Source organism: Peromyscus californicus, unplaced genomic scaffold (assembly GCF_007827085.1).
Source record: "Peromyscus californicus insignis strain IS unplaced genomic scaffold, ASM782708v3 Scaffold_18__1_contigs__length_77618521, whole genome shotgun sequence".
NCBI classification, from domain to species: domain Eukaryota; kingdom Metazoa; phylum Chordata; class Mammalia; order Rodentia; family Cricetidae; genus Peromyscus; species Peromyscus californicus.
In genome coordinates this window covers 30764673-30782635 of record NW_026294480.1, presented here as the reverse complement: position 1 = coordinate 30782635, position 17963 = coordinate 30764673, and the positions used below count along the sequence as shown (strand labels likewise).

The 17963-nt window shown below is 42.8% G+C and overlaps 1 protein-coding gene across 3 annotated transcripts in view; it reads left to right on the top strand.

Annotated features, from left to right (window-relative positions):
• Lifr (LIF receptor subunit alpha) overlaps positions 1–17963 on the top strand; it is a 70158-nt gene that overhangs the window by 39437 nt on the left and 12758 nt on the right. For all 3 annotated transcript variants that reach the window (XR_008219481.1, XM_052743192.1, XM_052743191.1), the window contains exons 6-14: positions 1056–1230; positions 3103–3357; positions 5820–5949; positions 6354–6523; positions 8366–8511; positions 10422–10584; positions 10898–10968; positions 11862–12075; positions 14838–15017. Coding sequence is in view for 2 of the 3 variants with exons in the window: in XM_052743192.1 (XP_052599152.1) it covers positions 1056–1230; positions 3103–3357; positions 5820–5949; positions 6354–6523; positions 8366–8511; positions 10422–10584; positions 10898–10968; positions 11862–12075; positions 14838–15017 (1504 nt within the window). In the remaining variant the exon portion in view is untranslated. The remainder of the gene's footprint in view (positions 1–1055; positions 1231–3102; positions 3358–5819; positions 5950–6353; positions 6524–8365; positions 8512–10421; positions 10585–10897; positions 10969–11861; positions 12076–14837; positions 15018–17963) is intronic.

Genomic DNA, 17963 nt, shown 5'->3' with positions numbered 1-17963 from the left:
TTTATAGCAGCGTGGTAAATCGCCGAGGCAGTGATTTTAACTTTAATTGTCCGAAGATTAACACGCCTGCTATTGTAACGAAGAAGGTGACAATTAGAAGTTTCAGCTGTTGCTTTCGGAAGTGTGAAAGGCTAGCAAGAGAAAGGCGGGCACAGCGTGTCTTGTGCAGGGTTGCTCCTTTAACCAGGTGTAGTTTGCGGGTTGGGAAGTTTTATCAAGGTTTTGAAGGTAATACTCGCCTCCTTACCGGTGTAGATGTAGCTCCGCCCACATCGCTGAGCACTGAGGGTCTCACGACATCACTATAGTCTAACCTGTTACCCTAGGAACTCATTTTATTCCTTTGGTTTCCCATTTTTTTCCCTTTTTTTCTTCGAACCTTTCTTCTTGAGGAAATGGGCCGTCACACTAGTTTTCTGGTTGTCTTGTTTTTCCGGTTTCCCACCTGCCTTTTGCTCTATTTTCTTTATGTGTGGTCCTTCTCTTTGGCTTTACTTCTGTTTTTCGTCTATGAGAATTTGGAAATCATTTCTATAGCAACATATTTCCTTAGTTGCCTTGTTGAATGTTTTGATGAGTGTCAACACCTGTATGGTAATTCAGTAGGACCTAATGTCGATAAGAGAACATAACTGAATAATGTTTGTATTAGTCTAACTTTCTTGTTAGAGTTTAATAATGGTGGTTCTCAACCTGTGGGTCATGACCCCTTGAGATCACAGGGATCACATACCAGATATCCCACTTATCAGATATTTACATTACAATTCGTAACAGTAGCAAATTATAAAGTAGCAACATAAATAATTTTGTGGTTGGGGGGTCACCACAACATGAGGAACTGTATTAAAGGGTCACAGCATTAGGAAGGTTAAGAACCCACTGCTTTATAAAAAACAGGCCATTGTACGAAAGTGCAGACCATTTACCTTTATAAGATTCCTCTGTGGGCTGATTGCACACATATTCTATGAAGTCTTTCTGTTTGTTTGTTTATCCTGGAGAAAGACGGAACCTACCACTATTTGGAAATATAATTTTGTGTTTATTTTTAGGTGTCATTCAACACAACACTAAATGGTAAAGATACAGTTCACCACTGGAATTGGACCTCAGACCTGCCCTTGGAATGTGCTCCTCACTCTGTGGGGATTAGATGGTACATTGACTATCATCGGTTCTCTGGTTCTAAGGGGTGGAGTGACTGGAGCCTGCTGAAGACCGTTTCTTGTAAGCTTACCTTTATAGATCCTTGCTCCTCACATTTAGAAGGCTCAAGAGTAAGGGTTCGAATCTGTTCTTTGTTCTCCTGAAGTGGCTACCCCAGAACTCTGGATTAAAGTCTGAGCCTGGGTCCAGAAGGCTGTGCTAAAAGTCGTTTGTCTGTTAACTAGAACTCTTCTGACAGATGGATGGAAAATGCTGACAGTGAGGGGCCAAGGTCATCAGTGACAATAAAATGAGGTCTAGAAAATGTGTGTTCATTACAGGTGGACACTCTATGGAGCAACATCAGATAAGGAAGGACCGGAAGCAGCTGGGTAAATAAGGAGAATCTGGCCATTGAGCAAGACACTGTAAATAGAACTTAGGACAGCTGAGTTTAGAAATAAGAGGGATGAGATGTGAGAGGAAGAATCTGATTTGGGGAGTAGGTGCTTATGGAGAGAGAGAAGCTGAGCCCACAATGTCTGTTACTTTTCGTGGCTGGAGAGGCTGTTCACAGAGAAGCAAAATATAGGAACCAGTCCGGTAGGAAAGCACAATTTCATCTTTAATACGCTGAGCCTGAAGTAGTGAGGTTGGAGATGTCAAGCTGGCATCCAGAGACATGGTACATGTAACTGGAGATGCCCCTTCGGGAATCACAAATATGTATATGATCTGAAGGCCAATGTATCTTTGGAAAGGAGAATTGGAAAGCTTGGAAGGTTCCACTTAGGAGCTCTCCTGTCTATGGAAATACTGAAGGAAGGCCAGTAGCCTGAGGACTGAGAGTAGCCCAGAAAGTTTAGTATGGTGGAACCCAAGAGAGGAGGGAGTTTGGACAATGAATCAAAAGGGGTCCATGGATTGAACATGGGACCAGCGATCTACTCTAATAGATTAGTGGAGGTAGAAGCCAGATGGCAGGGAAGAGTGAGGGGTAGAAAGATGGCCAGAGGCCATTGTATAAAGATCAGCTGTTAGGCGTGGAGCTGGGGTTCATGACCTTAACCAGCAGAGTTGTCATTAAAGAACCAGCTGCTGCTTAGGATGTAGAGTGCTTCCGACTTATTGGCTGATGAGAACTAAATCTGCTCTAAAAACACAGGGTAGTTTCCAAGAAATAAACTTGCCTATTGAGTGATATTTTCTGTGTTTATACAAACCCTTAAACATTAACCTATGACCATCAACAGATTGACCTGTGATCTGTTTCTGTCCCTGGATAAGTAAATAAGGCCACAATTTCATTTCTTGTCTGTATCTTGTTGGTTGGAAACCTGAGAGACCTGCGTTATTTCACATCTACGATACATCCTGTAGATAACTGAACCAGTTTAAGCTCATCTTAGGAGTCAACAGGCTTATGACTGTTCAGCAGAGACAGGAGGATTGCTGCAAGCTTTAGGCTAGCCTTGGCTCCATGGGGAAAGAAAGAAAGAAAGAAGAAAACCTAGGCTACAGAATAATACCTTGTTTCAGAATAATAAAAATAAGGGGATCTGTTGGTAAAGTGCCTGCCACTCAAGCAGTTCTGTGACCCCCAACTTTGAATCCTTAGCACCTAAGCTGGGCGTGGTAACATTTGCAACCCTAGTTCTGGAAGGTTGGGTGCAGGCAGATCCCTGGAGCTTTTTCTTCAGGCTAGCTTTGTTGATGAGGCCCAGGTTCAGTGAGAGCCCCCATCTCAAAAGGTCAAGTGGAGAAACGTTGAGAAAGACACCCCATGTCAACTTCTGCTCCACACATGCACACACCTACATGAATACATGTATACATCACACACATATAAAAATAAGTAAGTAAATAAATAATTGAAAATAGAAGACAAAAAAGACGTTCTAAAGAGACCGTTTTGTGGAAAAGACGTCTGAAATTCCTCTTGTTTCTTTCTAGGGACTCCTAATTCTGAGAGCATTGTTTTTCCTCAAGACAAAGTGATTCTTGCAGGCTCAGACATAACATTTTGTTGTGTAAGTCCAACGAAAGTGAAGTTTGGACAGATTGGCAGTACACCTCAAACTCTTATCCATCTTTATGGGGAAAGCGTTGCGATCCATATCCGGAATATTTCTGTCTCCGAGAACAGTGGAACAAATGTGGTTTTCACAACAGACGAAAATGTGTATGGAACGGTTGTCTTTGCAGGCTGTAAGTATATCATGTTAAATAGTTCCTTCTAGCCTGTGTGGGCCCTCGTCCAACCTTAATCTCTTTTCTGCCAGCTGATTCTCTTTCTTCTGTATTTCCTTGTCATTAATACAAATACTATACAAAGGCTCTAGAACCCTTGTATAGGAGCCTGGAACTTATTTCCTACATACCTATTTCTATGTCAGTTCTAAGTTTCATACTAAGGTTGAGACATCTAGCAACTGAAGTTGAATTTAAATTCCTAACTTCATAGTTGATTCAAAGTCCTTAGTATGTGTAGTATTTAATTGGATATCGCTTAGGAATAATTTCATACAATTAGTTTCCCATTTAACCAATGTAACCTCTTAAGTACCCAGGTTTAAATATTATGGTGATTTTGATAGCATTCTGTATCTTTCCCAGCCTTTAAGTTTTATATTTGAGGACAACCTGAAGATGAAGGGTGAGAAGTCTTATTCTTCAGGTAGTCTGCCTGTACTGTGGATGCCCTTGCTCAGGGAGACCTTTGTTAAGGTGATTTATCACTCCCGAAGCCTAAAATGTGTCTAGATATTGTAGTGGTCGGCTGCTCTGCCCATGCAGCTTGTGTAGAGTGTCCTCAGATAATTACATGTTTGGGACTTTTAGTTTTGATGTTGAACTTTCTACCTCCTCCCGTATGGTGCCACCTGCAAGCAATGATGTCCTTGTTTCTGGTACTGTGAATTTGTAAGTTCTAAGGTTGGTCTCTGGGTCTCATGATTAAAGGCACATGAGACAGTTTGGGAGGATTTTCTGATGTTTCTTTAGTCTCTTCTAGTGATTTCTCTCTTGTCACTTAGTAAACTATTGTAGCACTGCAGGGTCTTGGATATCATTGGCTGATTTATTCCTAGCTACTTGGTGTTTTTGTATGTTACTTTAGCTTTGGTTTGGGTTTTGGAGACATGGTCTCATTGTGTATCCCTAGTTGGCCTGGAATTCCTAGGTAGTCCAAAGTGGCCTTGAACTCACAGAGATCAGCCTGCTTCTACTAGAGGGTAGGATTAAAGGTGTGTGCCACTATGGCCCCACTTAATAGCTTTTTAAAAAATTGCATTTTATGTTTGCTGCTGCATTAAAAACAGGTAATTTGTATCTAGATTTACCTAACCTCAATTTAATTCTTTTATAAGTTAATTTGTTTGATAAGAAAATCAATACATTTCAAATATTTTCCCCTCATTTTTTCTCCTGTCACACCCCCATTTCTTTTTAATTTATTCTTATTATTTGGACTTTAAATAGATTACTTAAATGTTCATACTCCACATCCTAAAATAATCATCATTCTAAATGTATTCCAGATTTCCACATGTAATTTTAATAAAGTGGTGGGTAATTTTGCCTTAGGTTTAAAATAACTTTCAAAATAAGCATACCAGTGTTTATTTAATTGTCTAATTATAAAACTGTCAGTGAAACATTCACTAATTATCCTCAGTATTAGCTAAACTATCATTGGAGGAACCTGTGAAATCTCAGCCAATAAGGACACTCACCACACAATCCTGTGACTTGACTGTGGTCCTTGGAACCCACATAAAGATAGAGGGAGAGGGGCCACTCCACCCAGTTGTCCTCTGACTTCCACACAGGCTCCATAGCACAAATGCCCGCACCCGTTCCGCACACATGCAGTATTAATAAACAAAAAACTTAAAGCATTCCTAGGATCTCTAGGGAGAGTATAGGAAAAAATTCTATTTTGGTTGACAACTAGGTACTACTTGAAAAATTCAGTTCCTTTGGAAAACAAAATTACTTTTACAGAATATTTCACCAGGCAAACACATAGTTTTTAACTCTCACAGAAAATGAGAACTATTTGTGTACATACAGCATTAGGATAGATCAGTGTCTGTGTATGTTCGGTGACATATGACTAGAGAGATCAGTTTCTACAGTTAAGTGCCAGGCTGTGGCGTTCTTAGCTATCACTTTAAAGTTTTTGCACTTTCCTCCCAGAATTGCCCTTTTTCTTTTTCCTCTGCCCCAAAGTAAAGGCAAATTGATTAGTTTCTGTATCTGCCACGACTTTTGGCATGCTCGATACTTCTTTCTCAATCACAGTGTGTAAACAGATGGCAGATGACAGTCGTTCCAAACTGTAGATTCTGGGGACTTAACTCGGAAGACTTTGAGGTCAAGTTTAAGGAAAAAGAAAGTTAGTTCATCTCTCAAGTTGCTGTTGGGAGTTTACACACCAGAGTTGAGAGTCACTCTTTAGAGTATTTTAACCTACTATTTCTAATGCAATACAAACTGTAACAACCCATCTTGCAGAAACAGTGATAATTGCCGCACTATTCAGAGGAGGAAATGTATAAACAGCAAATTATTTTAAGGGAGTGATGCAAAATCTCATTTAACATACTATGAAACTGCAGGTTGAGGGAAAATATATGTAACTACTTTGTTTTTCTTTTTCCTTTTAGATCCGCCTGATGTTCCCCAGAAGCTGAATTTTGAGACACATGATTTCAAAGAGATTATATGTACCTGGGATCCAGGGAGGCCAACAGGTCTGGTGGGCCCACGAGAAACAGATTACACTTTATTTGAAAGGTAATGGTAGCCAGGAGAGAGCGTTGGTAGCTAGAACCTCGGAAGGGCCTGTTGAGTGCCATAGGGAGTCTGGTACACTGCTGCCACGCAAGTGACCAGGCTGTGTTGGCATCGTCTGTCCTGTAACAACTGCAGTTGGCCACCATACAGTTGCCGTTCTGTGCCTCCTCTGTCCGAAGCCTCACAGGAAGGACCCCGGATAAAGGATGTCAAGGTGGTGGCGTATGCCCGGTCATTTTCTATATCATACATCATTTCCTTGAGTTTGTGATCAGTCTTTAATTGGAAACAAACTTCTTACAAAGATTAGTAGAAATCTGCCCATGTTTTTTTTTTTTTTTTTTTTCCCCTCCTCAATATTTGTATCTTACAATCCTGAAGTTATTTTTCTTTTTAACTGACAGCATTTCGGGAAAAATCATCATACATAAGAGACCGGACACGCTTACAAATGAGAGCTTTCATTTAGTCTTCCCAGTACTTCCAGACCAAGAGATCTATAACTTCACCCTGACTGGTCGGAATCCACTGGGCCAGGCAGAATCGGTAGTAATCATCAATGTAACTGAAAGAGGTGAGTCCCTGTTGCCAGCCCAGTGTCTATAAATAACTACAATAAAAATAACACATGATACACCCTGGGACTCATGGAAAGTGACTACAGGGATTAGTGTTTATTGGTTATTTTCTTTGGAGTTTTTTCACTTTTATAACTCATATGTTTTATGATTTTTATCTTAAAGCATTAAAATGAATACCTTCAAATTTGATGATTTTTTTTTCCGTTGAAGTAAAATTTTGAGTCATTTAGATGGAAACTATACATGGCTTTGTCTACTCATTCTTGATTTCTGGACATCTTTTTTTGAACAGTTTTTGAAAATATTGACTTTACAATATTTTTTTGGCTCAGAAGTTATTGCAAAAATAAGGAATTGCAACTTTGTGAATCCTTCTGTCTTTCCCCAGTGGTGACAACAAACCAGTAAGGTTGATCTAAGGTTGTCTACTAACCTAGATGATTCAGCGTGCTCAGTTTTGTGTGCACTTACTCGAGTGTGTGTTTACACATGCTGGAGGGGCAACATGGGCAGGTTCCTTTGCATTTGTCTGGGCAGTGTGTATCTCAGTGTGATGGTAGCTGCCTGTGTCTTTACACAGATACACCCCGTCGCTCTATCTGTCCCTGTTTCCGTCTCTCTGTCAAATGCACCAGCTACCCATTCTTCAAACCCATCTTTGTCATTTTGAGTCTATTATGTACAGTGTATAGTGATTTGAGGCTGGCATTTCTTAAGATGATATCCCTGAGAGACATCCAAATTGTTTATTAGTTATTAATGTCTTTCTATATCAGTGATTTCTGATTTTTTTTTTATTTTGACCAATACTAACATGTAGCTCAGAGTAGAAATAAGATACATGTAGTTTTTTTTTTTTGTTGTTTGTTTTTTATGATTGTCCCATCATCAGCCCAAATATACTAACTCCATGCCAGGCTCATCTCAATCCTGAGACCTCACAGAGACTCTTGGAAGAAAGTGCTAAAAACAAGTACTTTATCAGTCTGGAAATGGAATGAGGGAGGGTCCCACTGCCTCCTTGTTACTTTTTATCATTTTTTCAAACTTTTTTTATTTTGTATTATTTATGTGGGTGGGTATGTGCTATGTATACCACTTACGTGCATGTACCTGCAGAGGCCAGAAGAGGGAGTCAAATTCCCCTGTAGCTAGAGTTACAAGTGGTTATGAGCTGCCCAGTGTGGGTGCTGGGAACAGAAGTCAGGGCTTCAGCAAGAGTAGGAAGTGCTCTTAACCACTGACCTATCTCCAGCCCCTCCTTTTTATCTATTATTCCGTCCTGTCATCATTATTTCCTGTTTCATCCTAGAGTCAAAAGGCAGCATTTTGTAGCTGAAGGTATTGCTTGCATTTGCCTGCCCTCAGTTGTTCACTCCTTTTCCCTGTGGATGGATGGTTCTTCCTTTGTACCTCAGAGTTCAGAGTCGTTGTAAGACTCCCCAATCCTGAGCCACACGGAAGTCCTGTAACAGTCAGCATCAGTACCACACACATACCTAGGACAGATGGCTGTCCGTTACTCTTTGTATTTGTCATTCTCCGTGTACACTACAAGTCTCTTCAACGTATTTTGATCTCCCACCGCTTAGTATTCCCAACACCAGATGAAAAACCTTGAGCACAGTTCTCTGAGAGCATTGGTGTGATACCAACAGCTAAATTAAGGGTTGTGGGCTCCACACAGACCGTATTGCTTTTTGGCAGTAGTGATAACCCCTTTGCTCTTCTGCCCCTACCACATACACATACACTCCGGTTCTGGATTGTTCTTGCTAGGGAGACCTTTTCACCCTAAACATTTACAGCATTAATCTTTATGATCCTATTTACAGTTGCTCCTCATGTGCCTGTTTCGCTGAAAGTGAAGGACATCAATTCAACAGTTGTTATACTTTTCTGGCATTTACCAGGAAATTTTGCCAAGATTAATCTCTTATGTCAAATTGAAATTCGTGAAGCTAATTCAGAACAAGAAGTGGTACGTAAAATTCTCCTATAAACTTTCCTTTTGGTTATTATGAATGAGATTCTTGGTTTCAAAAATACTTAAAGCAAACTGACACATAGGAACTCTCCAAGTATTTGTTACAGAGATGCACTAAACCAACAAAGACCTTCCATACAAATGTAATGGCAACATTGTAATTTGCCTTTGAAACAATTATAAAACCGGACAGCAAAGACTATAAGTTCAACTTTTGCTATTCCGAACGTTCTCAGGCTTAGTGTGTAATACGCATATATAGCTGCTATGCAGTAAGTTTTGTGATTAAGAATTAGCTTTGGGCCGGGCGGTGGTGGCGCACGCCTTTAATCCCAGCACTCGAGAGGCAGAGCCAGGCGGATCTCTGTGAGTTCAAGGCCAGCCTGGGCTACCAAGTGAGTTCCAGGAAAGGCACAAAGCTACACAGAGAAACCTTGTCTCGAAAAACCAAAAAAAAAAAAAGAAAAGAAAAAAAAAGAATTAGCTTTGACTTTGACTGTAGCCTTTGACTAACTGGCACCAGAGAGTAGAAGGGAATTTTAAATTATTAAGTGCATCAGTGGAAGCAGGTTGTAATTGGTAATTATAAGTCAAAACAGGACTTTTTTAAAATACATTTAAAATAATTAGATTGACTTATACTGTACCCTTTTGTAATTTGTGGTAACTCTGAAATAAATGGTTCTGTAGTTGAACATTAATTTGGAAATTCACTGGTTTCTGTAAAAGCATTCAGAAGTGCACAGTGTGACCTGAAAAGCCACTTTGTAACAAGCAGCTAGGAGTTCTGAGATTTTCCTGGCACACTCATCCTCAAATTTGTGTAAAATTGCTTCATTTTAATGTTACTTGTTTTAATTGAAATTTTTTTTTTGTCATTTACTACATGTTCAGTACCATCCTAGAGGCTTTAGGTGACGTAGACACACATATAAACCATACCATTTGCCTCCAGGATGATTTCCAGTATCCGTGGACTAATGTATTTAATCCTCAAGTTCATCCCTTATTACCAAAGTGGGTTAAAGTTTAATGGTCACTAGTTATTAACTGATTATCAGTACAGTATCTGTATAATTTAACTGACATTATTATTTAGAGTTAATAATTAGATTAAAAATGCATCCCAGTATTTTATTGGCTACTATGTGTTAGGTCCGAAGATAAATCCTTTTTCCAGAGACTGGCATTTAGACAAAAGCCAACATTGTCTCGGGGATTTAAGCAGATAGTTCCTCCTTCTAAAAGGAGTCATTCTCTTTATCTCTGGCAGAAGGGACATATGGCTCCTCCATTAACCTATGCCTGTGGCGCCTATTAGCATATCAAAGTCTGAGAGCAAGTCTCTAGACTCACTCAGTCCCTACCCACAATATCTGTTACAGAGTCATCCTGGGTGGCATGCCCCACCCCCTACCCTAAGCCTCTCTAGCCCCTGAGCTTCCCTTCCCTTCCCTTAGCTTCTCTTATTCCTAGATAACGCAGCCATTTTGGCTGCATGCTTTCTTGGCTCCCACGTGCTGTCTTTGTTCCCTCTCTCTTCTCTTCCTCTCTCGTTCCCCAAACCCCATGTCCAGGCTATTCAGTCTGGCAGTGCAACCCCCCACCCCCATATCTACAGTAAAAACCTTCTCCTCAACCATACATACCTAGGAGCAGTCATGAACTCCTTTTCATTCACTATGGAACACAATTGTATTGACAAAGTATTTCATAAGAATTAAAATACCATGAACTCGACTGTTCTAATTGCAAACTGGTGTGACATGTGGTTGGATTAGGTTACAAGTGTAGACAGGTTTTTTTTTTACCAAAAAGTATAACATGTATGGGCATATTATGTATTCATACACACATGGTATATACATATAAGCACCCGAATTTATTTACTTGTCTTCAAATAGCGGAATGCCACATTCAAAGGAGCCGAGGATTCAAGTTATCTTATGGCTGTGGACAAATTAAATCCATATACTACATACACTTTCCGGGTGCGTTGTTCTGCTGAAACTTTCTGGAAATGGAGCAAGTGGAGCAATGGAAAGCAGCATATAACCACAGAAGCCAGTAAGTTAAGTGATGTGGTTAATTATTGATGGGGAGATAGAAGGCTACAAGAAAGGGAGACACCCGGGGACAGTCGCGTGGCCAGGAGAGTGACTTTAACCCATTTTCTAGGCCCTTGTGTTCTGTAGAAGTTGAGAGCTGAGCTTCATTTAGCACTTCTCTGTTGCTTTACTTGATAAATGGAAGCCACACGTTATGGATAATTCTAGCTACCCTAGAGTGAAGCTCCAAGCACCTCCATGTTAGTCACTGATACTGTCCACTGTCTTGAAGTTTGTGTCTTCAAATTCTGACTTGTAAATCTCTTTCCTAGTTCCTTCAAGGGCACCAGATACTTGGAGAGAGTGGAGCTCTGATGGAAAAAACTTAATTATCTATTGGAAGGTAAATATCTTTTGTTGCCTTAGGTGCTTAAATTTTTTATTTTTTTTTATTTTGCCCAAATGCTTAATGTACAAGTGGTAGCTTGGTTTTTGTGAATACTTTACATTTTACTTGCTCATGTCGTATTGAGCTGTACTGACAAATGGTCCATGAAACACAAAGCCACTGAAATGTGTACAAGGAGCTGAGGCTTCCCAGACAGGCTCAGTTTGCCATCTCCCAACCCCATATTTCTCATCATTCCTGATTCCCCAGGCACTGAGAGAGGGTCTTGCCTCAGTCGTGAGCACCCTACGTTGATTTTATGAGGCCCATAACACCATGTGTGTGGAGAGTTCAGAGGAAAACTTGTGGGGATTGGGTCTTCTGCCTTGTGGATCCCAGGGATTGAACTTAGATCTTCAGGCTTGGCGGCAAGCCCTCTTGCCTGCTGAGCCCTCTTGGCCAGCCCTTCTTTCAATTTTTGTGTATTTCCTAGTGTTTTTGTAACAGTCATGTAATACGCAAAAGGGGAAAAGAATACATACGCTAGAACACCATGCCACGCTGCCTTGTTTCCTCTAGTAGATCAGTCCTTCCGGCCACGCCTTACATTTTTGATTCTGGAAAATATAAAGATAAACAGTTTTATATTATTTAATGCTTAAATTACTGTGAACTTTTAATACTTAACAACAAGTGTGGCTCTTTTTTAGTATTCCATGCTTTTTTTTTTAAAAACCATAATCTCAGTGGATTTTAAAATTTGTGTTTCACACTGCTGATAGCTTCCTAGTCTCTTGTCACTCTTTATTGGGAACTTAGCCCCAGTTTAGTCCTGATGACCTCGCCCAGGCCTTGTGACTTTTGCAGGTTTGAATAGCAGAATTTGTTTTTTTTTCCGTTTTCCCTAGCCTTTACCCATGAATGAAGCTAATGGGAAAATACTTTCCTACAATGTGTCGTGTTCATCAAATGAGGAGACACGGTCCCTTTCTGAGATCCTGGATCCTCAGCACAGAGCCGAGATACGGCTTGACAGACACGACTACATCATCAGTGTGGTGGCAAGAAACTCCGCGGGCTCATCACCGCCTTCTAAAATAGCTAGTTTGGAAATCCCAAATGGTAAGCGCTCCGGGGAACTCGCGGGAGCAGGTGGAAGTGGGAACCATTGGGGTGGCTTGCTCTCACTCAGTGCCAGCTTTCCTCAGTAGCCTGCTCCTCCCATGCTCTTCGCATTTTTATGCATACTGAGGACCAAGTACAAGAGTGTCTGCCGTTCATTGAGAGATACAGTCAGGAGTAATTTTTGTTTTGTTTTGAGACAAGATTTTTGCTATGTGGTTCAGGCTCACCTCGAACGCACTAGACAACCAGGCTGGACTTGGAACAGGCAGTCTCCTGCCTCAGCCTCCTGGGTGACCTCAGTATTGACTTGAAGCCTGTAAATGCGTGAAAGATAATAATTGCTTTGTCACAGAGTAACGGAAAGTTCCTGTTGAGGATTGTAGTCTTAGGAAGAAATACTTTAACTGTTTGGTCAAAGACCATTTAAACATATCTTTCCAAGACTAAGAGTTTCTCTAGTCAGTGTGTTTTTGCAGCCTGCGGCCGGGCAAGGGAAAAGACACTTGTTTTAATTGACAGCTTTGTGGTAAATTGATAATTTTTTCCCCTTGTGTGTTTTTTGTTGTTGTCATTGTTTATAATTTTTTTATAGGCGAGGTCTTGTAGCATCCAGGCTGGCCTGGAACTTGCTATGTAGCTAAGGATGACATTGAACTCCTGATTCTCCAGCCTCCAAACCCAGCATAGAAATTCTTCATATTGATAAGAAAGTTTCTAAAGGCTAAACTCGAACATTAATAAACGTTTTGAAAACCACAAATCCACATAATGTAATCTTAAAGGTTTTTTTGGTGTTTTCTTTTAAACTGCACACAGATTGCCAGTGACTTGCCATGAGTCTTCTCAGCTTCTTCATGGACTTTTTTGTTTTGTTTTGTTTTGTTTTGTTTTGTTTTGTTTTTTCGAGACAGGGTTTCTCTGTGTAGCTTTGCGCCTTTCCTGGAACTCACTTGGTAGCCCAGGCTGGCCTCGAACTCACAACGATCCGCCTGCCTCTGCCTCCCAAGTGCTGGGATTAAAGGGGACTTTTTTATAGTATATATTAAGTGCACAAAGTAGTGTGTTCAAACTTGCTATTTTCACACATACATATACAACATACTTGGATCATCTTTACCCTCTGGTGACCTTCACTAATTCCCCACCCCCACCACCTGCTAGCCTTCCCCTCCACTCAGAGCTCGACAACTTTCTGAGTCACCAGTAAATGGCCACGTCCACCTCCTCTTCCAGTTACTTCCCGTATTCTTTTCCTGTCCTTCCCCAGTATGGGGACAGCTTTTTATGAGTCCACTCTGGCAGACAGAAAGACAGTCCGGTTAGGTCCCCGAGTGTCTCTCAGGGCTTGGTGGAGGTGGTTTCTTGGTACTGACCTGGTTCATTGATTTGTCCTCGGCAGTGGCCACAGAGAATTGTGAAGCAGGGATGTATAGCAGGGTTGTTTCAAAGACTTGGCCACACCCAGACCACAGCACAGCCCTAAACCTAGGCAATGGATGGTGTGGCATGTGCAGGGAAGCAGGGGTCAGAGCAAGGTGTCCAGTAACCCCTCATTTGGTCCTGGTCCTTTTGCAGATGGAACTGTGGTGTGTCCTTTTTAGTTACTGTGTTGACTCTGACTGGAGCGTTCTGATCCTACATCAGAATGTAGGATCTGCATGTCCTTGAGAAGGTGGTTGGTAGATCTAACTGGTGTCAGCTCTCACAGTTACATCCTGCGGCCCACAGCTCTCACTCCCAGAATCGGAGGCTACACAGCCTCAGCTCACATTCACATTGCGGCTTTGTCATCACATTGAGCCAGAAAGCTGTCTTACATCCAAACCCTCCTATATTCTAAACCAGAGGCTCATCTTGTGTTCAGAAGTAGCTGCTTTATGAACACACATTTATTTGGAAAACCTTCCTATATATGGCTTTTTAAAAAACCAAACCCTTACATATAGATTAGTTGGAGGGGTCATTGTTTTTTCATGTCCCTGTGGGACACTCCCGCCCCCTTACCATACTGTGCTGTTCTCCACCCTGGTCCCTCACACTTCACCTCCATCCTCACTTGTCCCTTAGGCTCAGGTCGAGCAGAAAGGAAAGTAAACTTCCCCCGGCCACAGTGCCTGCCCTCACTCCCCAGTGTGTGCACACACACCCACTCTCCTAGTGTCTCATGGTCTCTGGAAAATGCCTCTGCCCACACTGGTCCTCTCACCTCACGGCTTTGCTGCATCAGCCATTTCCCACTCTCTGCACCTCCCCGAGATAGTCCCCTCGGGCCAGCATTTGGGTTGGGATGCAGGAGTCCTGGACCGCAGATGCTCAGCTCGTCCATTTCTGGGTACTCTAACCGCATGCTCTGTGCGACTCCTTTTCCCATAGACTCTGCTCATGATGGATATTGAGAGCAAGCGTTATGGTCTCCTGGCCCTTCCCCAGCCTCCTGCCTTCTTCTCTCACCCCACATGGCCGTGCTGTGGTCCTCATCCCGGTGCTAGCCCCCAGTATGTGTCTATGATTGTAGAAGCTCTTCTGTTCTCTCCCCAGCTTCTCTGTAATTTATTTTCTGGATAAAGGTAAATGCTGTAGTCATTCCAATAAGGTTAACACTGCAACACTTCTTTGCTAAACGTTGACATCTCGCTCAACTACTCTTTTAGAATTTGTGTACACTGAGATAATTTTTGTGACTACTGTCCGTTTTCTTGAGGCTTGCCTTCTGGTATTTCTCTGACTGCCAATAAAATGTCCTTCTCTTCTCGCTGAAGATGACATCATAGTAGAGCAAGCCGTTGGCATGGGAAAGAGGATCTTCCTCTCGTGGCATCACGACCCCAACATGACCTGTGACTACGTCATTAAATGGTGCAACTCATCTCGTTCTGAGCCCTGCCTCATGGACTGGATAAAGGTCCCTTCAAACAGCACTGAGACTGTAATAGAGTCTGGTAAGAAGAATTCATGGCTCTCTGAGGCCTTCAAGGGGGGGGAAGTTGGAAAAGCCGCACAGATGTGACTAGATGCCGTGGGCAGGTATGCCCGACTTTAATTTGATGTAGCACGTGACATGTGTGTGGAAAAGACTCAGCCTTGGAGCTGGGTTTTTTTCTTGTCCAGGTATTTACTCTGATAGGTCATCAGAGCACCATAGATTTTCATTTGGGGAATTGTGGGTTTTGTTTTTTTGAGGTAGGGCCTCAAACCCAGAGATCGTCTGCTGCTGCTTCTGCTGAAAGTAAAAGTGTGCTCCACCGCACCCAGCTCTGGAAGTGCTCTCCATAGCGCTGTTTGTAATCTGAGAATTACAGATAAGTAGCAGATAAGGGAATAAAGGGTGGTGCGTTGATAAAAATAGACTTCGGTAGGAGCGACAGCTACGTCAGATGTGAAACGACGTGAGAAAACACTTCCGAACAAAGAGGACAGCGTAGTCAGTGCCCCTCTGCCTTAGCTTGTCCAGGACCTAGGCCGTTGGACAGCCTCGCTGCCACCGTCAACACTTCCGTAAGATGGGGGCAGAGGGCGACTGTGATGAGCATGGAGTAGTTTCAGCTCTGTCACTGAGCGCCTCACTGCCCGTGAGCCTGTGAGCCTGGTCATGTAAGCCACCCTTGATAGGCACAGCCTGAGAAGCGTGCCACCCTGGGAGCCTTGGATCCCCCAGACCTGCCCTGCTTCTCCTTTGGAAGCAGAGACTCCCTCCCTGCGTTGCCTTCTGCTGAACCAGCGTGTGCCTACGCCTGTGGGGTTTTCCCAGGCCAGGAGCGGGTCTGGGGGTCATGATGCTGCTGGAGACATCAGATGCTGGTCCTTCCTCATGTGTTGGTGAAGCAAGCTGGACAGTAATGGGCCCCCAGCGGCTCCTCTCCCTGAGACAGGGTCTTCCTTTTGGAAGCTCTGTCAAACGGTGAAAGAGTCCCCCACTGATTAACCACACACAAGTTCAGGTATTTTTCCTGAAGTCGTGGTGGTCTTCTGAGTTACTTCCTTTCTCCTCTGGCCACCCCTCCACCTCTCCATCCTTCTCATCCCTACACCTGCCCTCATTCCTCTCATGTGGGGCTGAGGTGACTGAGCCTCTGGTCTCTCCGTCCTGGGATTCGGGAATAAATAGGGTGCACTGGGAAGGGGCAATGGAGGCAGTGTTTCTGGGCGAACAAGTTGTGGCTGAGATCTCGTAGGATGGGGAGAAGCCGCTGTGGTATGTGCCACTGTGTGTGAGCAGGGTCTCTGTGGTGGATGAGAAGACAGAAGCACGGAGTACTTGGGAGAGCGCTCTGGGTCACACAGAGTGTGGTGGTGCCAGAATTCAGATGCAGAACTAGCCGGCGGTGGTGGTGCACGCCTTTAATCCCAGCACTTGGGGGGCAGAGGCAGGTGGATCTTTGTGAGTTCGAGGCCATCCTGGTCTACAGAGTGAGATCTAGGAAAGGCGCAAAGCTACACAGAGAAACCCTGTCTCGAAAAACCGAAAAAACAAAAACAAAACAAAACAAAACAAAAACAAATTCAGAACTACTCAGAGCTTCAAAAGGCCAGGACTCTTGACTTTTACTACCTGCCTGCTGAGCTTCTTCTGCCGAACCCTTCTCTCGTTCTTCTCTTCTGCGGTTTCCTCTCCTTCAACTCTTGTTTATGAGACCTGTAACACCCACCAGGCCCCTTTAGGTGACATACTCTGTTCGGTATTGATGATATGTAATTTTAACATAAAATGAGGCATGGGTTTGTATGCAGTCTACAGTCGTAACCTCAAGGACACCTTTCCCGCAGTGAAGAAAGGCACAAAATGGAATGCACTTGGCGGAGCTGAACTTTCCATCAATATTTACTTAGTACTTGGAAGCACGTAGCAAGCACTTTAGGAAAAACAGTGATGGGAGAAAAATTAAATAGAGACAGAGCCGCAGTTCTCCCTTAGAGCATGGAGGTTTGAGGTCGACCACCCCGCTGTGACCTGTGGAGTCTAGGTGACCTTTGGGCATGTGGTTTAAAGGACCGCTGTATTAAGCACACTGGAGTGATTGTTCCACACAGGAACTAGTACCTCCTGCCTTGTTAGGACGTTGTTAAGGCATTGTCTTCAAGATGAGGCCTCTTTACTGCGTTTCACTGTCCTCTTCAGAGCTCGCTTTGAATGGTCTCGTCTGATCTTCGTGGACTTGATTAGTATTTCACCTAAGACCCCCAACTTCTCACGTGAGAACCGTGAGAACCATGCTTGCCAAGTCCTCCATGTTGGGAACGTGGCCCTGTGCATTTCTGTGTTTCTCACGTCTCACACGTTTTGTTGAGGTGTGTAACTGATGAGACATTGAAAGGTGCTTCATGAGTTGAAGAAAGAGAATCAACTAGAAGGGGGTGGGGGGTGGACAAGGGAAGGTGGGGCGAGAGACCCAAGTGTGAGGACGAACGTGTGAGGGTGCCATGATGACTCACTTCGTGTGCTAACCTAAAATATTAATTGAAACAAAACCCAAAGATAGTTCCTATGTATCTTGCTCAGTGAGTGTTACGAAGAGAAGCAAACTCCAAGGCCTGGTTCCTTTGTCCCCAAAGCTTTGAGCTAGAGCGGAGTTTTTAGTGCTCCGGGACAAGGGGAGAGATGTCTTTTCTTACACACAAGAAAGCAAAGGCATTTATTAATGCACAGTGAACTGGCCGGATGGCCCCTGGGAGGCGGGAACAAGATGTCAGCCTCAGTCACCTTTTTTTCTCTTCCGGGAAATGTCATCCCATGATCTTGAAGCTTTTCATTATTATAGAAGTGACGGTGTTCAAGTCTTGCTTAATACTCCTAAATTTTTACCAATTTTATTTTTTTAAAAAGTACCCATGTGTTTTTATAATAAATCTGTTTGCAGTTACATTTGGAAATTTTAGCATGTTATAAA